The following is a 25,122-nucleotide window of genomic DNA, read 5'->3' as shown; positions in this document are numbered from 1 at the left end:
CTATCTACAGTTCCACTCGATAAATCTTTCTTTCTTAAATCTTTGTACAAGTACATAATATTGTGATCCCCCACCTACTTCCTTCTCCCCTCTATCACGTCATAAAAACTCTTCTTTGGCAATATCAGGTTAAATACTCCTATTCAATATTTTCATTTCCAAGTGCCAAAACAATATATTTGTGAATTATTAGAAGAGAGGGGTAATATGGAAAGTGTGCTTAGGCCAATTTCATTAATCCTGCTCCTTCAAATATGTACATATATTGTCAGCCTAGTAAATCAATCATAAACAGTCAATTTAGGTACTAAGTATGCACAAGTTATGGATATTGATTTGCTTTGTCTTTTCTATCATTTTGTACATGATATAGCAGATCTTTCTTTCAAAATAAAACTTACATACAGTATTATTACTGTTGTCACAAATTGTATCATTATGGAAGGCAACGCCATATTGAAGGCTCATCCATATCAATAAAGCAACGTTTTATTTAATGTTTTATATTTAAATGAAAATAAGGAATTTTTTATCTAGGAAATGACAATGTTGTCGTATATATTCAATCTAGGAGTCGTTTTCCATATAACAACGAGTATGTGTACAGGGTTCACTATTTTTAGTTGTCCCTGAAGTATACCATATTATTATTTTTCATCTCAGAAATAACAATGTGGTTGTGCAATTTTCGCAAATTATCGCATTTTTTTACCTGTTCTTGTTACTTTTTGTAATACAAAATAGGAAATACTGAATGTTAAATGTAAAGAGTTTTAGTAACGAACATATTTAGATAAAGCACTACCATTGAGCTCATCATATCGTATTAAATTTGTTTCTCAAACTCACATTATTATTCTTTCATTATTCAGGCTAGTACATATGTATATTGATTTTTTATTTACACATATCACCTCAGTTAAATCATAAAAGTTTGTAATCCAATTGAAAAAACAGTCAATGTCAAAATAATGATCATAAAAATAAAAAATACAAACAAATGTTAGAATTTGAAATATTATATGTTTAATGAAGGAGAAAAAGAAAAAAGAAAAACCGGTAGATAAGTAATCAGATCAAGAACTGAGGTTCCCAAGCGAGCTCTTTATAGACCTCTCCCTCGCTCTTTTCCTTTTTCTGTAATATATCACTCAGTATATTTATTATATGACGAAGTATCGATCATTCTATGTTGGCGTGAATTCGCGAAAATCTTGTTAATTTATTTAATTATATAATAAGTAATAACACAGAAGAGCCACCCTAAATCCTTTTGGTCTCGAGAATTACCTGGTCCGTTGGGAAGTTTTATACATTTTCCTGTAATCTCTGATTGGGCAGAGGCGGCTTCTAGGATCTCCATTGAGTGAAGTATATACTTTTCCAACCTTGGTGAAATAGTCAAGATTTTATTTTTAACCCCATATATTATCCCTCCGACTTTAGAGATAATATATTCAATTTTCAGGTTATGTTTGTATTTCGAAGACGTTGCTACAACCCAATCTGAAGGGCAGAGTTCTTGGCCGCCGTACTTTTTGCAGATAATACAATCCACCATTCTAACAACGGGAGCCACTTTTGAGCAAAAATAAAAGAAATTGAATGAGGTCTCGATGTTTTCTTTACAAAAAGATCGCATTCTAGACTCAACCATTTGTTTCGACTTATTTGTAAATGAAGAGGTGGTGGCCAATCGGTATCTTAACCATTTTTGATGGGAATCTGTTAGGTAGTTTTTCAATATTGTTTTTGGGTTTAATACCTTTATCATTTCTTTCAGGTCCATTCTCTCCAATCTTCTCTTGACGATAAGAGACGACACTCCTTTGTTATCACCGTTTATTAAAGATCTTATTCTACTATTAGAGAGTGCTTCCACTGCTATGAAAAAGGGTGTTGAAGGCTCGAGGTTACTGGTTTTCGAACGGTAGTATAAGAATAATCTCTTGGTTCTACTTAATAGAATGAAATTACCTGGTTCCGTATCTCCACGATATAGGTATTGACCAACAGGAGTTAGTCCTCGTTCCCTTAAAAACTCGTCAAGACTTCACAACATTGAATATAAGTTAAAAGGCTCGTTAGACCTCATGGTATGTAGAATGACATTCATAATGGATTCTCCATCTGTCTCCATTATTTACTACATTTTTTCATTACCCCAAATAGCTCTGATGGTCCCATAAATAATATGTCAATCAGATCATAACCATTTTTTTTCTTGAATTCACTGCTTTTCCTCAATCTTGTAAACCAAGAGAAGTTCAGCACTTTCCTCAAAGCCTCTATGTTTTACATATATTAATTTATATAAGTATTAAGTAGCTTCGTTTAAGTATGATCATGAGAAACAAAGAGTAACACTAAAGATTGTTTTGGGGAGGTATCTTCTGTATTATTGAAGAATTATTGAATAAGTCTTCTAGTACAAAAATACGAGGAAAACTTGTTCGTCCTTTGTAAAGCACTCAACTACAGAAGACTTGAAATTCTAGGCTGCACTGGAATGTTGAAGTAATTTTTGGTATTAATTTTGGGATAAGACGATTTTGAAATTTTCTTTCTCTCCTGGGAGTTAACTTTTCTGTCAAAAGAAGTTAATCAACTCAAAAATTTATTTGAAGTACTTCAGGCATGGATTTTATCTGTAATTGTAAGTCGTGTATCTTCATTTTCATATAGTTCGATTAATTCTGAACTTATTTATTCCACAGTTCTACATTTGCTCACTCCCCCCTGAATAATTTGTCTTTCAACCTGGAGTCAAGGAGAGTTAAAATACTTATTATAACACTTACAAATTATTAATAACGTAATTGTAAGTTTATTTCCATTAGGTGTCAAATCTAAGATGACGTCATGGATTAGTTGTAAAGGAATAATTTTACATTTTAAATAAATGTCAGACTGAAGTGTTTGGGGTATGGACTTGGAAAAATGCAGTTCGGATAGTGAGCTTTCGGGATAAGCCCTAGACCGAATCTACTTCTGATGAAATGAAAAAAATTGTAACAATTAATTTCGTTTTGGATCAATTAGAGATGAAAAAAGTAAGATAATTACATAAAAATATTTTTTATTTTTAAATTTAACAGTTAATATGAATAAAAATGTAAAAGGATTTCACTAATATATATTTTTAACACGTATTATAATCATCTACAGACTAAAACTAAGCTTTCGAAGAGATAGTCTTTTGATAGACTGTAAAAGTTGGACATAAACTCCAAAGTTTTGCCTCTCCCCAACCCTCTTTCAATTACACTTGATTTCTTTGTTTATACTTTTATTTAATATATTTCCCTCTCTCAACCCAGGGGCGTCCGCAAGATTATATTTGCAATCTTTTATGTATACAGAGTCATTATATGGGATTAATCAAATTTCTGTTAGAGAAAGTAGAGTTTGTCTTAACATATCGGACAGCTCACTACTTCTATGTGGATGAATTAATAGTTAATTTTTAAACTCTGAATACAACATTGTCCACCTTTTTGCAATTTTCACTTAACTCTTATGCTCAATCGTGTTATCACAAGACAATGGTCTGAAGTAGAAACTTTTTAGTATTTTTGGACTCAGATAAACTGTCTCCATATTTTGTAGGGCTCTCAAACGAAATTGCAATTAATGTCCCTTACCCCCCTAGTCTAAGGTCTCAACTCTACAACTGCTTCACTTCTAATCTAATGTAACGTTAAAAGTCGTTTATATGACATCCTTTATATTGCACTATTACCATTTTTTATATATAAGTAGTTCTTAGAACTTACAGCTCTAACTATATATCGGTTTATCTTCCTTTCCTCGTTTTCAACTCCACATTTCTTACCATTTCATTCTTACTTTACTTGAATTTTATTAATGTGTATGTAAGAGTACTCATATTTATATATTTTGATTATTCATCTTCTTGATGTTCGTTTGTTGTATTATTTTTGTAAAATAAAAAGTTAAAAAAGTTTTTTTTAATGAAAGTATATATAATGTTTTTGTTCCTGTTATTAAATACAATGGTCGTATCTCTTGACAAAGAAGTATTTATTTTCTCAAAATAGTTTGAGAAATTGTTATAAACAAGATATTTTTACTTTATAATTATAATACTGTCTAATCGATTTTATATCTAATGTTTATTATTAATTTGACTACAAAAAAGATGAAACATGAATTTAATTTAGCGACTGATTTTTATACCTTTTCGCAAAATAAAGCCTATTTACTTTGTAATATTATTATTTAGTTTTCTAACCAATTGTAATTTATGTTAGATAAGACTAAGCTTCTTCATTGATGATTAATTTACTATACTTGAGAGATAAAATAGTACTTACATGGGAGATAAAAAAAATCTTTAAAAAAAAAGAAAAAGAAAAGCTTAATTTTTGTTTTAAAGAGAAATACTTTCATGGAACTACTCAAAATGTTATGTATAATACGATTCTTAGTCTTTTAAAAGCCTTTTTTCATAAAATTTTGACTAGTTCATACATATATATATATTTTTTTTTTTGGATATCTAGAATCCAAAAAAGATGTTGGAACTAAAAAAAATAATTCATTTTTTTAAAAGTTAAATTTAAGACCAATGCTCATAGTACAAGGCCATGACGAGCCTGTTTGAAGAAATGGTAAGAGTAGTCAGGCAATTTGCTTTGGGATGACCTAAAATATGACTATTCATCACATCCTCCAAAAAATGATTGAATACTCGTACTCGAAACGGTTTTTTTGTTCTACGTTTTTTACTGCCTAAAATATCCTGTTCATTTTGGAAATCCGTCATTCTATTTATCTGTAAGTTAAAGTAGTCCCTATCAGACAATCTTATGAGCTGACCTTTTTTCCATAATGTTTCATGGCTGTATCTTATGTCCTATTTACATGGGATTGTATATTGGGTATTCATATAGATTCTTGTATACTGGGGAAACCGTTATTATTTACTCATCTCTGTTATGCAAATTTGAAACGTTAATTGCCATTTTTTTACAATTTTCCTAGAATAAATGTTGAAGATCACATAATTAACTGTCGATTGCTAAGAAAAACATTCTGGTAGTCGCCACCTTAAGCACACAGTACAAGAAGAGGATTGAGACAGCAGAGCTCCTCTTGGGGACATTGTAAATCGTCTTTCTCGATACCCCAGTTTGTTCACCGATGGCCTTCTAGGACAATTCCATGTGGAGGAACACTGATATCTTATTTCTCTTCTCATATGGTTTGCTCAGGACTAGGGCAACGTTTTCATAGCAATCGACACCTAATTATGTGTTCTACAACATTGATCGTGGGAAAATTGTAAAAAAATGATCCTTAACTTCTTAAAATTGTATAATAAAGTAAATAATAACGGTTGAGCGGTATAGGCTACAATAACAAAATCCGGGCTTTTTTGATATATCTAGTTTGAATAAACATAAAATGATTATTATTTCTGATTTATTAAAGGAACAAAAACTGAGATGCAGATAAAATCATTGAAAATATATTTTACACAGTGTAGCCTCTGTTGAACTAAATAAAGGCCTTATTTGGGACTGTGCATAGGCCCTGGTATCTAGAGATGGAGTAGATCAAGAAATTCTTGGTGGTGTGAGGACTTCTGTTGATATTTGACTCGATGTACCATTTGATTCACGTTAGGGGAACTAGGACGATCCTCCTGCGGCTTTGTTACTTCCTTTCTTGAGATCTTCCCCTGAAATCCTTGTTCTCCGCCAGGGCCTTCCTCAACTCTGCAACATTTATCTTATCATTTTTGAGACCTTAGCATAACTAATATCCAGATTGTTCTTCACAAAAATCATCATAACAGAGTAGTCCCGTTCTGCCTCTGAAAATCTATTAGGCTTCAAATCTTCTCTTGTTGACTCAGTGGCAGTGTTTTGGATACTAATTACATTTTTATATGGATATTTTACTACAAAAAAAGCATTGTAAAATTTCATCATCATATATGCTGGAAAAATCAGGAAATCAGAAATGCCTGATTTTGTTATTACATCCTTTACATATCTTATTGATATTTCTTTGTTCTCTCTGCAAAAAGAACAGCTTTTCTTCTCCGGATCAGAACTTTGATTTATTTAAATATAAAGAAGTATTTGCAACCCTTACTTTTAATATTTATTCATGGTGGCGACGCCTCTCAAAATTTTTCTATACGATGAATGATGATTTTTCTCCTTTATTTATATTGAGAAATGTTTCTCTGATCCTCTTCCTAGGTAGAGCTTCTAATGGAATAATTGTTAGGACAGTTGGTTCAATGTATTTTTTTATTTCTCAAATGTTCTTTTAAGTGATAAAGGTGGAAAATTATGTTCAATTTTATGCCTCTTCGGGATATAAATTATCCTACTTACGTTGATCCAAATTTATAAGAAAAATATTATCTACGATTTCATATAACATTAACGTTTGTATTCTGGAAGGAGAATAACTTCATCAATAATAAGTTCCATGATCTCCATATACTTTTCCAACATGTTTCACAATTCCTTACAATACCAAATAGCTCTAAATACCCTGTGTAGATCCAATAAGTGAGATTGTGATCAGTTACTCTTCAGAAATTTATACTTTATCATCACTTGTCAAAGAAAATGAATTATGTGTCTTTCAGATTTATTTTTAGCTAAGGTTCCACTATTAAACAATGCATAATAAATTAAAATAAGTTAGATGTAAAGTTGTGCCAAAAATATTCGTACCCTTTCAATATTTGACATTTTAGTCAATAAATAGTAATTATTATCAAAAACATTTCTGAAAGGAAAATTTAAAACAATTGTCAAAGATTTCCGATATGAATACTTATGCAACGCCAAATATGATATTTTGTTAATTTATCATATCTTGTTTTTGAGGGTACGAATAGTTTTGGGCTCAACTGTATATAGTATCTGTGTTCTTTTAACACTATCCAACAGATTTTTTGCCCACCGGGATAAACACAAATTTATGATTGCTATTTTAGCCATAGAACACGAAAATGACTTTTAAAACCTTCAATCTCAATAGGTTGTAAAAAAATAACGTTTTTTGAGTATATTTTGAATTCAAAGTCATATTTCGAAGTGAAATAACTCTATTGATAAAAATTAATGGTAATAACAATTGCTAAAGAAAAATTCCAGTATTGAAAAAATAATTTATTTATCCAGTTATCTTGAATACAGTTCCTACAAAATGTGTCAAATCATGCAAAAATTCAGTTAAATGAAAGTCTTTTTTGGATACTAATATTTTTTTTGCAATTGCTTTATATTATACATAGTTAAAGCTAAAGAATAAACCTTATATTACAACTAAGAAAAATTTACTGTTCAAAATTTCGATAAAAAATGTTTTTTTTTAAAGTTTAACTTTCAATTTTCATATGTTATAATTACTAAATAAGTGATCAAAAAGGTTCCGTAAAAACTACGGAAATTAAATCGAAAACAAGTCATATACTGAATGTTTACTAACTAGGGGTTAAAAAATTCCAAAATTAGTTATGGAGGTCTCAAAGACTCCTATTTACAGGTTCTTATTATTTATCGACCCAAATGATTAACATGAAAACGATAGATGCTTTATTCTGTAATAAATATGTACAGTTTAATATTTAGAAATAATAAATACTCGAACTACTTATTTAGATTAGGAATTCGTAGGTATAAAACATTACTGGAAAAGAGTATGTAATTGATTAACTAATGCTCATAACAATTTGTGAAGACAAATAGGTCCTTATGCCGATAGAAAAAAACGTGGATATCGAGGCTCTTGGCCTTCACGACCTCTGTCATTAGGTGATGTGGGGCCTTCGTGAATGAGGAAAATCTCAAGTTCCCCTTCACGACCCTCCTGTTGGTCCTATCAGCCACGGAGAGGTTTTTTCTATGATTCTTCATCTTGGGCACCTTAAAAACCAGGCTCCTGGAGCACTTTACAATGACCATAATCGTCGCCACCTTAATTTCAGCATCTACGAGATCTGATATGCGCTGCTTCTTTTGCTGTTTTCTCATTCATGATATCAAAATGACAAAAATTTTATTATAGTTTGTTTATACACGAAGATTGGCTGAATCTAAATTTCAAAAAATAATCACTAAATCTATTTAATTAAAAGTCCACGCTTTTCTGCCTAGCATTGTATATCTTTTAATGTTGGAGATACTTAACAGTACTTGGTATTTTTGTCTTAAACTATTTTGCCTCAAGGATATTTGGCCTTGAAATATAAATAAATAATGATAGATTTATGGACAACATTTCAATACATAAAATTTATCGAAATTTCACACAGTTAATAAAACTATTACAAAAAGACAAATGAACAAACACGGCAACAATTCGAAAAGAGAGACGTGCTAATCACTTTTCCGTTAGTAATTAGTAATTACTAGTAGACATGATGGATTATTCATGTTAGAAAATAATCATGGATTGACGAACAAGCCTAATACGAGTAAAGAGGATAATTCCGTCATTAGTCCAACAAAAATTTAAAAAAAACCATTTAACCAGTTTTATAGAAATACACATTACATATTTTGATTAAAAAAATGAAAGGGAACATTAATTTCAACCAAAAATAAACAATAACGACATATAAATCTCATTCATTTACATTTTAAGGAGACATTTGAGGCAAAATATCTTAAGGCGAAATGGTTTAAGACAAAAGTACCGGCACTGGCTTAACACCCAACGAATATACTTGCATTATCATTCAGAGTGAATTAACGAATGGATAAGTTTGATAAATTTTTCTTAAATAGTTATTTTTGAATTAAACTATAAAGGATATTATTTTCAAATGAAATTTATAGAATTTAAAACAAAACCATTTTTACATATTTTTTTTCTGATTGGATCAATTTTAAATCTTTCGAGCAATAGCTATTAATTGATGTTTTGAGTAAAAATATTCGCACATAAAAATAAAATACTATCATAATTTATTTTTATGGTAATTAACAATTTGAAAGAATGATGTTCATTTCATCACTTAAAAAAATAATTAAATGAAATATAAGGTTATAAAGATTAATTAAAGTTGATTAAATGTATGTAGTTTAATATGTAAACTGCAGTTAAATTTAATTATTATAATTATTGTTAGAGCGTATATAAATTGATATTATTAACAGGATAGGATTCTTTTTGGTATGTTTCAAAATATTTGTGGCTCTACAAAAATATTTTATCATAAAAACCAAATATGATAAATCTTAAATAATACTTTTATATATAAGATTCATTCTTTTTTTTTCTTCCACAATATATCAGGACTATAAACATTATACATACATAATATTCCCTCGAGGCTTAATATATAAAGGCAATTTGTATAGTAAAGAAATTTAAAAGATATTATAAGTTCAGATAAAATAAGGAAAATCCTAAATGTACCAAACTGTAGAGCATGTCTAATAAAATACTATTGAATTTTACAAGACATGAAATAAATAAAATTGATTCAACATTAACTCAATTTGATAACTTTTATCTTTGAGAAAATATCTTTAAATAAAAGCAACGCATTCGTTATAACACTTTTAAAGGATTAAAACTCTACTATTCTTATATTTCGATTTTATGTGAAATGCTTAATATAACTGCATTGAACATTCCTTTATATATATATTTAATTATATTAAGATTGAAATCAGTTGACTTCTTTTAATTGGATAACCATTAGCGTACCTGCTATATAGGTGCCTTTATACCCATTCATATAAAACAAATAAACACATACATATGTGAGCCGAAGTACCTATTTATACAAGTTTTGTTTTCCTATAAATCTACTACACCGGATTTTTTAGAATGACTCTTGTGTTTTCTTGTCAGCCATAGCATTTTAAGTTTTGCGCTCAGTCTTCCAAATTAACGCCCAGGAGCAGCAACCAAATTGATTCACAATTTTTACTCGGCTGGAAATGCTGCTAGTAATATCATCCCCGTCAACAGAACAACAGAAGGATGGTGTACAAAGTTATGAAACTGCTGTAGGTTGGCATTAAACATGCTCCACGTGGACTGCAAAAGGCCTAAAAGCACATCCCAATCTTTTTTGCAGGAGCCCAAGAGTTCAATCATGATCAACCTAGCCATCTCAATTGTGGTGCACGCGAACAGGAGGGGTGTGAAGAAAATCACCTTTGGATGAACGATCAAAGAGGACATAAATCTTGAGTCCTATGTCAATGACCACTGACACTTCCTTATTGAGAAGATGAAGCGAGTCAGTGACGAGAGAGGCATCAAAATAAGCCGGATCTGCAAGGCCAACTCCATCAAGCCATCATGTTAATTTAAACAAAAGTATATATATTGATGCATCAAGTAAGATTGGAAGATTAATTGTAGTCACACAACTTTGGTAATGGTAGTTTAAAGTTAAGGGTAATTTTCAGTAGAAGAGCAATACTATAGGAAGAGATTTTGTATAACAAAATATAGTTATAAGCGTTAATTGATGACGTGATCGGTAGGTATATTATGTAGTCTATTTGTATTAATTATTACTTAATTTCAATTTCTTAAGATGCTATATATCGGTAACTACAATATTAACTAAAGGATTAAAAAAAATTGAAAAATCTTTCTTACAATAGAATAGATTTCATTAATATAACCTAATGCAAGAGGCTGTAGGATAAAACTATTACAGTATTCCCTTGAACCAGTAACTATTGAGGAAACTCTTTTCGAAACCGATTTTTTTTTGTGTCCGGTATTAAGTGATTTTTTATGGATAGTTAAAAAACCTGAACTAAAATATAGGACAAAATTTATTTTTCAAAAAAATGTATTTTTTTGGGGGTATCGTATCAAAACCAATTTTATTTGTAAGTCAAATTTTACTACGAGAAAGAAAAACTTATAACGGTCACATACCTATACAGGATGTTCAGACCGAAACACAATACTATGGTTCTGATCCCTAAAAAAGGGAAGCTACATATATCAACAATTTGAGACCAATCACGGTGCTCAATGAGAGGGATCACTTTATTCCGGGGTTTTGCCAGTAAAATAGAACCAATTTTGAACTCCAAACTTGGCAAAGAACAAAAATGCTTCTAAGAGGTGAGGAGGATTTCAGAAATTTCAAGAAATGTACTGTCTGCTCTTGAAATTGTATGTAAAAAGGGAACTTTTGGTGTAATTATAGCTGTGGGCTTTAGCAAAGCATTTATTTCTGTACAGCACAGTCATATTATGAAATCAGTTAAAAGACTTCTTCCAAAAGAACACTTTGATCCCATAATCTCTTCTTTTCACTAGCACGTCAACTATCTCAATGGGAGATGGTAGAAAGCGACCCAACTACATAAAGATAGAGTTGCCGTTAAGGTTGTCCTTAAGCAGTTATTATTCTATAACTATTATTCGTCGTTGTGCTAAAAGATCTTAGAAATTCGATTATAAATAAATTCATGGGGTTTCGAGAGGATTTTTGAACCTCGATTCTTATAATTGATATGTAGGATAACGACGTCATTATCTGTGGCTCAATTAACTAAATGAATTGAAGTGATTTCTTCAAGAAGTATGAACTGAGGTCAAGTTTAAAAGTCAACTATTAAAAAATCGTTGTTCTTCTTACTGCTAAATTGAGCCCAGCTTTTCAATTAAGGATACTGTGGAAATATTGGGAATTATATAACTATAAACAAAAAGCTGCTTCTTATTCAAATTGGACATGCCTAAAAAATTATGCGTGTTCTTCCATTTAGCAATGGAGAAGTTTCAATCTTCAAAAGAGGATTGACCTCTTTCATTTTCTAATTATTCCTAATATACTATATAAGCCAACAGTTATTCCCCGTCTCGCTGAGAGGGCAAATAAAGAAGAGTCCTGGCTTAATAAGTTATTTCATAGGATCTATTTACCCGTAATCAAACAATCTAAATCTCTTTTGTCGGAGGAAGATTATCTCTACTACTGCCCAAAGCCTATCAAAAAGTACTAAGTACCTTTGAAGACATCAAAAGACTGATTGGCGAGTTACTATATCCTCATACCCGGTCTATGGTCTATGGTCACTTNTTATCTCTATCTTTGGTTGCAGCATATTTAATTATTTGGAAAGGGGCACAGTCATCTACCTCCACCATTGATGTGGTGCGACATAACTGTAAAAAAAGTTTTATTTTAAAAACCTCGTTGAAACCAAAAAAAATTAGAGTGGTTTGCCTTATCTGGGTATTATTTCCTTTTCACGATTTGAGAAATTTTTTATGCACTAAAGAGAGCCGCAAACAATCACTTGATACCCTTTCCATGGCATTTGAGAAAGTATTTTGTAGTAAATTATAAGGAGGAAGCTGACAAAATCTGCGACTAGTTCTTAAACATATCCAAATCATAAAATCATAGGCTCAATTTCTAATGTAAAAGATGGAAAGCGATTTATTTTGCAATTTCAAATATTTTCTGGATGTATATTCTTCAATGCTCATTGGAAACTGTTTAACACAGTTATTCATGCTTTTTCGGACTGCCCTTCACTACATATACTGCAAAAATTCATATTGCTTAACATAGCAGAAATAAGTGATAAATTCATCATTGCTCTGCTTTTATTTGTTCTCACTTCAAATATTTCTAATATTCCTACAAAAACTTGCGCCATCTCTACTATTAAAAGTAGGATAGCAGAAAAGCTGACCCTATCCGGAATGAAGAATTTAGAGCTATTCTTAGTTCGACAGCTACGAGATACTATTTCTTTGTGATAAAAATTCTGGATTCTTCAAATCAAACGTGGAAGTACAAGAGGGATTTAATAGAAAACTACCCTTCTGGTTCGAAAGATAATATGATGTTTCTTTGCCATCAAATACGCATCCTTAGACAGTTTAAAAAGTTATATGCATCCAATTTTTAATTGTTGTTCTTTTTGTCTTCATCCTACTTTTTTTAGTCATTTAATTTTTATTTATTTGTTTTCTACCAAATCATTTTAATCATTTTATTGAAGATTTTTATAAAATGTGATAAACTACTAGAGAGTAAATTATCTTTTCACTCACCGTGTCAACTGTTGTATTGACTTTTTTTAGGGATTTATGTGTAAACTGAAATTTTTATATATATTTAACTTCTCTAAATGAATAAAGTATTTATGTGAAGAAATAAACAAAACACGACTATTAGTGCCATTCAAGTTGGAAAAGTATTTTTAATCAAAAACGCTTTTCCACCAAATAGACTGAAGAGTTGCATCTTAAAAAGTATTTATGACCATTCGATGGCAATGCTCAATAAGAAACTGAAGGTGACTGGTGAATGCCCTAATGTTGTTACTTGTATTACTTAAACAAAAACTAGTTCATTTTGCTTGTTGTAGACAGGGTCTACAGTGAATGTCTTTTCATCAGAAGAAAATTATCCGATTCCCCTTTTGTTTTCAGTCATTCAGAAGTCAGTGGTTTTTTTTTGGAAGAGAGGGAATTCTCAATCCTTTTGAGTAATTTTCCACAAGCTTTGAAGTTCAGTAAGTGGGGATGTGATGTCGAATTCGCTCCTGAGTAAGGCTTGAATAGTTTATTTACAAGATATGGGTACACAGAATACCTATATAAATGAAAAAGTAGATCATGTGTGAAGATTTAGTGGATACAAATCCTTTACGTTCTTCTTGTCCTACTTGGACAACTTCATAGCTGAGTTATTATCGAAGCTTCCTTACCTCCTTGAGGTGTAACTTGGTTTGTCTACCACTTTTAACCCTGTGAATTCAAGACTTTTTTCTGTTCTTTAACATATTTTGTTTAATTTTATTAACTATTATTAATTTTTATCTGTAATGTTTTATACAAACGCAACTTTCATTTTATGTGCCTCCACATAAACTGTTGTAAAGCTTTTTTCCCCCAGGTCAGTGTACTCCTGCTTTAAACACACGAAAAACTATGTGAGTGTAGATTTGGCAAACTCCAACTGGAGGCCACGGTCAGATGACACTCGGTAGAGTTCTTCCTGATCAGTGACAGGTAGCTTGCTTTTGTTGCCTCTGACAAGAGAAATGGGTCTCCGTGCCAATCCAGCTCTGCAGATTTCTTCTATAAGTTAGGAAAGTAAAAATTGTAATCTTGAATTAAAATGGTCAAATGCCCCACTATGGTTGACTTGACAGGAGCTCTGTTCTGTACATCTGCACTAGACAGAAAATCATACACAACAAGAAAATAAGTGAAATTTCCATGTGCACAAACACCTATCCCCAGCTCTACTTTCTTTCAGGAAGCCTCTCACCTAAACCAGCTTAAAATGCTGGTGTCCGTGCTCTGCAGAGATGTATTCTGTTCGTTCAGTTTACTAAATCTATCTGCCAGGTAGCACATCTTTGTCAGCCAGTCCGTGTCCTGAAATAAGGTGGCATGGGATGATTAGCGATCGTTCAGAAAATGTTGTTACAACAACCGGTAGAGTATTTTTCCTTGCAAGAGATAGCACATTTCTGTATGTGTGTTAAGCTACAAATTTTTATAAAAGAGAAAAAGGCGTGCATTAAGTGGTTTCGACTTGATCAAGTTTATCACTTTGATTGTGTTATTTAAGACGTCATGTAGCTCAGGGACCATTTTCTTACGACACCAATGCCTCCATATGTATCACACAATGATGCCACTTCACGTTGGGATTTTTCTCTTTAATACACACGATGCATCCTCTATTGCAGCTCGTCATTGACCCTACTTTTCCGTTCAAATATTGAAGCAATATTTCCAGCTTAGACATTTTTGCCAGAAAAAGTTATTAACCACATTCAAAATATCCTCTTCTGTTGTTTTCCCATCGAGAGTTTTGCAGAAAATTATGTGCTCATAAATATCAGTATCGACGTATCTAACAAAATCAACAATTTGTGCGTTTCCACTGACGTCTGTGGACTCATCAGCTGGATGGAAAAATAGTTTTTAGTTTTGCAATAACATGATCGACGATGTAATGTTTCCATCTTTTTTACTCGGCAGGAAACGGAGTCATATGACAAAGGCACAGTATTGAATTTTTTCGTTGCGTTTTTGTTCAGCATTGTCTCAGCCAGCACAACAACAGCTGGAATTAGCAGGTATTCACCAATAGTAAACTGTTTCTTTGCTTTAGCAATTAGCAAAGACATGGTATAAGAACCATCCATGGGTTAGGCTAATGTTGTGTATTATGTCTTGAGATGACCAGAATTCTGATTGTTTTCTTTTGAAAAACTTAGGTTCCTTAACAATTTGAGATTGATGTTTTGTCTTGAGATGACGCTGGAGAGGAGCTGACTTCATTCAGCTCTTAGCCAACTTCTCCACACAGAAAAAACACGACGCCATGGGAGGACTAGAGCTTGTGGACATGAACCCCAATAGGATGTATTCTTCCAAATATTGACAACATTTTTGGGGACCCTGTATTATTATTTTCTTTATCACCTGTCTCTCTGTGTTCTCAGCAGCACTACAGCTGCGCTTTCACCAGGACTCCATTGTTTGAGTTTTCAAGGTGACAGTGATTGACACATGATGCCAGGGTGGATCAAAAAATCTTAGTACCGGTTCAGGTAAAGACTCCCGTATTTCTTAGAACAATAAAACTGAATTGCAACCGAATATGAAATTCAGCTTAATTATGTTAAACTTGTTAGCAAATTTTTGGGAATAACGTGACAGTAATTTGGTAGCAATAAAACTTATGTTGTATGGGTTATAAGATTTTCCCCCCACATCTCTAATTTTGTACATCTATGCTTCTCTCTCTCTATACGCCATCCTAACTCTCTCCTTCTCTCTCATAAATCATAATAAAGGAGTGCTTTATTCCGCCCTGCAACGGGATCAACCTCCGCTAGTCATAAATATAATTAAAGTACATAAAAAGTAGTTTATCCTTTTTTTGTATGTGGCGCCCTCTGATTTGTTTATATACATACATATATTTTATTAAAATATTTATAATGAAATTTATGCTTATATAAATAACTTTTTAAATTTCAAGCACCCCCTGAAGTGCCTCCATGTACCCCAAGGGCAGCGCATACCCCCATTTGAGAACCAATGCCTTAATACATACATTGTTGGACTATTATATTATAATCCTATTGTTATTCCTATACAAAAAATTTATAGTACAAAAATTTAATCTAGATTTTTGTAATGCTCCGTTTTATAATGTGATTAGTAAAATGGATGGAATAGAAACCCCAAAATGTATTTAATTACACGATAAACAGTTGAACGATAATAACAATGACGCCTTTAAGTTTCGTATCTTTTTTAAATCCATTCCTTCCATTTTGCACTCGTAAATATCAGTTAAAATGCTTAAGTTACTTGTATAAATAATAAAAAACATAAATCCTTATTTTTATAATGATCTTAACCACATAAGTTTGGGGTTTCAACAAAATATAATATGTTATTTTTATAGTAAAAACATTAAATTGAAGAAAATTGAATAACAAAGGAACGAATTTTAAACAAAAAAGTTCATTATTTTTGACTAAACCGCGATCAAAAGTGATTAAATATACGAATAAATTTTAAACAAAGCATTTTCAAGATAATTTTTTTGAATATAATGAGAATTAACATTTCAGGAGCATACTGAAAAGTATTTGCGATAAATTGTAAATTCAAAGAAATAATAAGCATTATTGGAAATCTATGGGTCTAAAAACATCCCAGTTCACTAATATTAATATTTGAGTTATTTGATAAAGGCTATAAAAAGCACAGTTATCTATCAAATACTGTTTGATTCCATTGAAAAATTGATACATGAGTATACGAGGAATTATGTCGAATTAAGGAATTTGTCTTACCTGCTGGTATAAGATGAAAGACACATGGCTCACTTTGGACTCCGAGTTCATTTTCTGCCCAACATAAGATTGTTCCGTAGTCACGACCCGTATTCAGGCTATATACCAGCTGAAAATACACAAATACACATGAAAAGAACATTTGAATATACGATAATAATATTTGATTTTTTTATAATAATTAATTTGTTTTATATAACTAGTAAGATTATTTGTTAATTTTATATTTCATATAAAATTATTATTGTACACTCAGTAGGTTTAGTTCAGAAATGTGAGTGGACATTTTGTTATCAATTCGTATTTTTAATGGTAGTTAATTTGCTCTCATTATACAAACAATGAGCTTAAGCAAAGTATATATATGTCTTTTTCTTATGACAAAAATTAAATTGAATAACTTATTGATCTGAATTACAGATATAATTTATCTATTAAAACGAAAACTAGTAAATAGTTCCTTTTAAAAAAAAAATGTTAAGAGTAATACAAATATGAATCAAACAGTAAAAACTTTTAAGTCTGATTAATTTTGAGTATGATTATTTATATAAAATAAATTAATTGTGATAATATATGCTGTAGACTATCCGGCAAATTTAATACCTACGTAAAGGAGAATTACAAAGTGATAAAAAGAGCTTGATAGCTTCAGAACATTTCTTTTGCTTTATAAAATATATTTTTTTTTCTTGCAAGATGTCTTTTGTAAGGGAAGCAAAGATTACGTTCTTTTAACATTTTTGCTTTGTAGCGTTAGCAACGAAGTTGTCGCGTGTTCCACTAAATTTATATATTTGGACAATTATTGATCATATGATCTACGTTTCGTTATAGGCATATGATTTAGGAGCAAATATGCTGGTACATATCCTATATATTTCTAATCTCTTAGCTCAATGCATGCCAACGGAAGGTTTGCTAAGCAGGACTATTGGCGCAAACATTTAATACTTTTTCAGATTGTTTTCAGAGTATGTACTACGTCTATAATTATATTGACTTGAACTTTGTATCAAAAAATAAAATATATACTAGATATTTGCTTTACAAATACATGCATGTATGTACATATTTATTATGCATAGCATATTCAAAAAAATAAAAAAGAGATAAAACTTCTCTGATTAATGTCATGTTGATTAATCACAAAATTTATACTTTCATAATGAATGTATTAACATACATTTATCTTCTTATGCATAATAAACATAAAATAGTCTCAAGGAACTTTTTAAATTGACTGAGTGGTTATTTAAATTATATGTAATGACCAAAAATATACTTTAATAAGAAAATATAATTTTTCTTTTTTTTATATTGTTTAAAACTTTAATACATGAAAGTATTACATATTTTATAGATTTATCTCTGTTTTGGATTTTTTATTTCAAGTAGTACATCGCACAGACTTAATGAATACTTAACCCATTAAAATCTATTGTGATTGTATGAATACGGCAATTATCTATACCCTTAAGTTAATGTTGGATTACATGTATTCTCTTAATTTGGTACTTAAATAAAAGAAACCCCCGGTTAAGGTTAAATTTATGGTGAATACTGAAATAATGATTAACTCAATGTTACCATTATTAGAACTTAATTATTTGTTATTATTATAATTATTTTTATATCGACAATGGAATAACAACGTGTTGCAACTGTTTATATAGATGTCGCTCCGAGCTTTAATCGAGATAAATAGAGATGCTACGTTCTATATAAATAATATATGTGTATCTTTTCTCTAGGATAAGCGTTTTAAAATCCATCCATACAGTAAAAAAATACTTTGTATCCGGATTCAAGAACAATCCTTTCTTTATTGTTGAAAACTATAAGCTTTTTAAGATTTGTAAAAGCTTGAATATGCGAAGCCAGTTTGGATCTCGGATCTTTTGGGGTAATAAAAGTTTTCTTATACTGAATCCAGGTACTTAAGAACCGGATCCAAGACCCGTCCTATTACTGAATTCCAATAAAGTTCAACAGTTTATAATTATATTTTCTTTAGTTAAATGATATCTTTTGCCTACTAAATCGTTTTTTCAAAGATAGAAGAGAACTTATTTAAGACTTTCGGTTGAATTATTCACAAATTAACTAAAATGCATTTAGAATACTCTTCTATTGTGGTACTTAAATATGTAAAATGCATACACTTATTATATACTAAGAAATTAAAGATAATAGTATGGTAAATATGTTTAAAATGTATTCAAATCCGCCTAGTGTGCTCATATAAGGAAAGTCCTTTCCTAACCCAAAATAAATTCAGTTTTGAAAAGGGGGGAGTCTGTATTTTTCATATCCATAATAGCTAAATTAAAAAGTTTTATTCAAAAATATTTACACACGTAAATGGGTTAATATAAAAAATTATGTAAATATTATAATGAACTTGGTTCTGCTTTTATAGCACTATTTACATAATTATCTAATGAGAAATAAATACGTAATTTGAATATAATTTATCTTAAAAATATAATATATTCAACCATAGGTATATGCACTTATGATTGGTCCTTAAGCCCTTTTTTTTCTCAAAATGTTGGGTCGAATATGGTACAAAAATGTTTCTTCTTCTACAATACAAAAAATATATATAATTTGAATCATATTGATCAATGTTTAGATATTGTTCATCGTACTTGAAGCTATATTAGATGTTAAAATCAAACTTTCAAAAGTTTTTATATAATTTCCCATTGATATGGATATATTTTGTACAAATTCTGATGTCTGAACGAGTTGCAACTTGTAATAGCAAATTGTACAAGTTTCAAATTCTTTGTCTTAAAATTCATTATTTTTTTTACCTACAACATTGGTCATTCTAATTACCAACTATTCATTGATACTTACTCTCATTTTATATTGATCTATTAAAATTACATTGTTATTAATTATGTATTTATGTGTACTTTGGGTATTGAAACTTTATAATGTGCTACAGATTTATGATATTTTAGTAATTGGTATTTAAATAGTCGAAAATTAGCCCATTAATCATCCCAGGAATATTCAAGAATTTTAAAGAGGCTGAAGGTCTCTTTCTATTTCCTGAAGAATGTCTATGAAATTTTTGATTTCCAAGAAATATGTAACGTTAGCCTCTTCCCCATGTCACGGTGATTGAGTAAATAGTTTACTTTAAAAAGCTGCAAGCTTAACCCAAAACACCTATTGATCATCTGTCTAGGATAATTTTCTTGGACGCTCTGTTATTTTCATATCTGAAAAACTGCCTTTCTTTTCAAATTTACCGACTCGACTCTGATGTGAGGTACGGCACAGCAAACTTTTACGAGACTATTACGCTCAGAGTATTCTTCTGTACGTAGATTCAATATCTGAATATGGTGACCACCAGGAAATAAAGCTTTCCTATACGATTTTGAAGATAATTGGTCAGAGCTAATTGTACGTTAATTAAAAAAAATTTAACCGCTTACTTATTAAATTTCATAAAAACCTATTATCTTTGAAATTATATTTGAAGTACATATCTAAATACATAATACTAAATTCAAGTCAAAATATTAAATACATTGAAAGATGCAGTCCATACTATTTCACTATTCATAGAAATAATAATTCAATCAGTCAACATGATCATCATATTCATAATCTAATAGAAATAATAACTTTTGATAATGTTAATGAAAATTTATATATAATATTTTAACAATTTATAGAGCCCGTTGAGTGCAAATAGTACATAAAAACAAGTTATTAGACTCGGATTCACATTGAGTTAGTCAACTGAGATTTTAGGAGTGTTTGACACCACTCGATGAAAATCCTATCTTTAGTAATGGTTCTTATAACTAGAGTTGTATACTCTAAGCAATTTCGATATGTAAAAAAAGCTCCAACATTAACAAAGTAACCCTGGTAATGGTAATAATGTTTCTTAAAAGAGTAGTTTAGCTGCAATTACATTATTATTAGATCAACAAAAAACAGTGATGAGAGAAAGGAAATAAAAAATGTCACTCTGTATTTAGGAAGGACATATGCAGGAACCTCTCTGATATCGATTTTCAATTCTACTGTGTGTCCAACAAGGACTTACACTTAAAACTCTTCAACAAACCATCAATATTACTTTCCGTCTTTCATGAGCACACACACTATTGGTTACTTTAATACTTTCTCCTTAATAAAAAAAGTATAATGATAACAGCTTCAGAAAAATAAAAACACTGTTCAGATTTCCATCTACAAAATAAAATAAAATATGCGCATTAAAATGCATATAATTTACAACTCTACTCAAGATTGTCATCGGGTGTACCTTTGTTTATGGGATTCTATAACTTATATTTTTACTTGAGTTCCAATTCAAAACTTTTGGGTTGGGCTTTCGAATGGTTGGATTATTGAGGGGTTCCAATATTGAAAACTCGCTGTAATTTTATGAACTCAGTTGAGGATATAATATGAAGTAGGAATCGTATATAAATTATTTGAACCCTCAAAACAGATTAATTGTTTTCCTTTGATAATATATTGTAAGAATAAATAAATACTAGCAATAATCTTGGCTTAAATGTATGCATGATAAGATAGATTTTATAATAATAGGTTGATTTTTAGGGAAAAATAGAACTAAACCTTATTGCCCTATGGACCCTTTCTTATTGTTTGTGTTGTTTTTCGTGGATTTTGTGAAGTATGATTTCATAGCTCTACTTTGTCCGATGTTCCACGAAAAAAATAATTAGTAATTGTTTGTAAAGAAGAGTAAGTTATGTGTATGCCTAGGCAAAACGTAGAGAAAAATAACAGCGTTAACATTAAAAAAAGTTGGTGCATGTACTATTTTTTGTTCATTATTTATTGATTGATCGTCGTGATGTTAACATCTCACTCTGATTTTAATTGCATGTTAAAATAATAATATATATATATTAGGGTAGGTCAATTTTGGAATAAGGTAAGGACAGGCCTAGATAAGACATAGTTTCAGATTCAACCCTGGTTTCACTGCCAAAATTGAGAAATGTTGAGTTTCGAATTCTGTAAGTAATACATGTTTTCTAAACCAAAAATGTATGTAGATTTCACATTTGAAATCAGAAATACAAAATATGGTTTTTTAGACATACTCATTTATTAAGTTGTTTGACTCAAACTGGGTATTATTTTCATAAAGAAGTACATCCTGGGCATAATCGATTAAGTTTTCACGAATATCGCTATTTCCGTATTTTGGTTGAGGCCTCCCGTAATGCAACTATTTCAGGTACAAGCAATCAAATTTTCAAATATTTCCAAACGTTTTAGCATCCATTTTAATGACCGGGCCTATTTTTTTCACACGTCAATAAAATTAGGGAGTAGGCGCAATATTTTTTTTTTTTTTTTAATGTTCCTGTACAAGAAATAGTATCAATTTAAATCTTATTAAATTTCCAATAAAATTATATGTAAATCAAGCCTGTAGTCCTTTCCTATTCGTATATATGGCTAACTAAAGCCAGAAATTTATCTAAAAGTGTGATATTTTAATGTCTTGGCCACTATCTATCATTTGAACATAAATCATGCTTTTTTAATATACATTTTAGGTTCTATTTGTCCACTAAAATTTTGTCACGCAAGAACTGTCATTTTTTGTGGTAAATTGAACACAAATTCAAATTTTTTGGCTTAACAACAAGAAAATACATGATTGTAACTTATTAAAAATTTCTCAATGTTTATTTTGTACTCGAAAACCCTTTTGGTACGGAAACCGGGGTGAAATCTTTAACAATGTCATAGTAGGATTTCGATGTCTTAAACATAGCTATCTTCCTTTCGTGGTTTCTTATGGACGCAACATTTGAAGAATATTAAAAGACTATGGCAAGAGTTATCCTCGATCCTTGGAATAACTTAAGCTCTCGGAACAATTAAAAAAACTCAATTCTTGAAATTTCAATTTTTCTAAGACATAAGAATTAAAAAAAATATTAATACTGCTTTAAAAGATGAAAATGTTTTAGTTATTCAAAGCGATGAATATAAACTTTTCCAAGTGAAGCGTATAGCCTGTTAAAGGCTTCTAAGTTTGCGATGGAGCTGATAAGGGAAGATGTCTCCTCCAATCTGGGATTAGGTCTGGCTAATGCATTTTTGGTAGATCCTAAAGTTAGCGGTTTGTTGAAGGAAGACGTTGATTTTAAACATTTTTTGTTTGAAAAATCAAAAATTGACCGAGAAAATGGCAGTTTCAACCAAAAGTGATAAGTAGGAAGAAAAAAAATATTGAAAATTTAATATGCATCGGAGTAGACAGAAAAATTGATAACGGCACTTTAACATATGAAGAGGTTTATAATTATCCTACAAACTGCAATTACAAAAATTTTGTCCCAAATTACTAGATTTATTAACACATACTGTAATTTCGTTTCAAGATTTATTCTTTTATATAGATTTCTTAATACTTTCTCATTTTTTTTTCAGATCAAAAGATCCACTGACAAAATTATTACAAAAATTGATACAAAGGCTGAACACGGATCATATCTAATCGATTTCTCACAACCAACTCTTACTGAGAAAGAAATTAGAGAGGTTCTCTTGGAAGGGTCAATACATTAACTGCCGGACCTGCCCACACATTCTCAGTCTGCTGAAAGGGCAGTCAAAATGACAAGTGAATCATCTCATTCTGTGTATAGAAACGTAAACACATATTTAGGTAAAGTATTCAAACTTATTTTGAGTTTAAAATCTTGATACAAATTTTCTCAAAGTATATATTTTTTTAATATAACTGATATTACAAATGGTAAAAATATATAATTTGTTTAATGTCCTTAATATTCAAGGTCCCACAAATAGGTAGATTCAAATTACCTTTTCAGCTAACAAAATTAATATAAATTTTACCCCTTTTTCCTATATTTCTCTCAAAAATGTCGACCCTTGGTCCCCATATTAATGTATATTGGTTATGTGACTTTGTTAGTGGGTTTCTTAATTCTTAATGAACGTAGTTTAAGTGGGACCCTATAGTTATTTTGTAGATTTATCATTAAGTCTAGAGATTTTTTTGTAGTATTACATATACACATACATAATATATGGTACATATGTAAAACTGGAGATATAAAAAAAGCCTGGGCCATACATAATGAACATTCTCCACTTTCAACTTATTTTTACTACATAAGGATTTTATATAATCTATATACATACAAACATAGATGAAATTTATTTTGTATTTGTTTTGTAAACGCCTTTGGCTACTCTCAATATGCATATCTAATATACATACACAAATGTATAAATGTATTTATACAAAAAAAAAAAAAACGATTTCTTTGGACAATTTCTGAAAATAATTTCTTTCTTTATCTATTTCTTACCATTCATTTTTAAGATAAAAACGAATAAAATTATTATTAATAAAGTACTTAATGTGCAAAATATATAAGTCTTTATTTTATTGCCTTCAAAAGGAAATTAAAATTTTATGTAAGACAATTCCTATTATCAATTATAATACTATATGACTATTGTAGTTTGAAAGAAAGCAAGTATTTGAAATTTCATTAGTAGCTATTAATTATATGTATACTTGGGGTGCGTCAACATACAAACAATCTTGAACAAAAGTCCTAATTAATTATTCTGCTACATATATAAATATATCATAGGCATATTTCGGTCAGTTATACTTTGTATCCAAATTTTTGGGATAATGTAAAATACTCAAGAACGTCTTCTACAGTTTAAATCTTTATTTGATTTTAGAAATTTATATCGGCCCGATATGGCCTGCCAAGTAAAATTTATTAATTTTTCATTCGTTTATTCAGACAATCAATTTTAGCTACTTTAAATGCAATTAGTGTCACATCCAAAGCCCTAAAAATGAAATAATAATTTGTCAAGAAATGCAGATGTAATCCATATTTGTTTTTGGGTTGATGGACCACCTTTTGTAGCAGAAATAATCAAAAATATTGTTTCACATATTTTTTAAAGAAATATTTCATTAAGACATTTTGGAAGTTACTCTCAAATGTATTTTTTTTTCGTTTGCTACAGATTCATTGTATATCTTTACATGTTCAATTGTGTGAAATAATGTCATTACTCTAACAAAATTAAAATGAAGCACACCCACAACAAAATAGTTGAATAAAAAATTGATATTAAAATTATAAAATTGCAACAATACATAATTTGATGAAATTCAGCATACATGTAGAAGTTTACCCGCAAACTACCCATCGATTTTTTTTGCAATCAGATATGGAATTTTTTATTTGAACAACATTAC

The 25,122-nt window shown here is 30.2% G+C and overlaps 1 protein-coding gene and 1 long non-coding RNA gene across 3 annotated transcripts in view; one reads left to right on the top strand and one right to left on the bottom strand.

Moving 5' to 3' along the window:
* Positions 1-25,122, bottom strand: part of LOC121121708 (neural cell adhesion molecule 2) — a 262,790-nt gene that overhangs the window by 25,801 nt on the left and 211,867 nt on the right. For both annotated transcript variants that reach the window (XM_040716676.2, XM_071889853.1), the window contains one exon: positions 16,833-16,941. In XM_040716676.2, coding sequence (XP_040572610.1) covers positions 16,833-16,941 — 109 coding nt within the window. The remainder of the gene's footprint in view (positions 1-16,832; positions 16,942-25,122) is intronic.
* LOC139905917 (uncharacterized) lies at positions 1,142-23,654 on the top strand. The gene is made up of 6 exons (XR_011781057.1): positions 1,142-1,732; positions 1,784-1,930; positions 2,003-2,096; positions 2,173-2,656; positions 2,718-3,053; positions 23,295-23,654. It is a non-coding gene; the product is annotated as an uncharacterized lncRNA (long non-coding RNA).

This window comes from Lepeophtheirus salmonis, chromosome 7 (assembly GCF_016086655.4).
Source record: "Lepeophtheirus salmonis chromosome 7, UVic_Lsal_1.4, whole genome shotgun sequence".
Lineage (NCBI taxonomy): Eukaryota > Metazoa > Arthropoda > Copepoda > Siphonostomatoida > Caligidae > Lepeophtheirus > Lepeophtheirus salmonis.
This window is presented reverse-complemented; position numbering and strand designations above follow the sequence as displayed.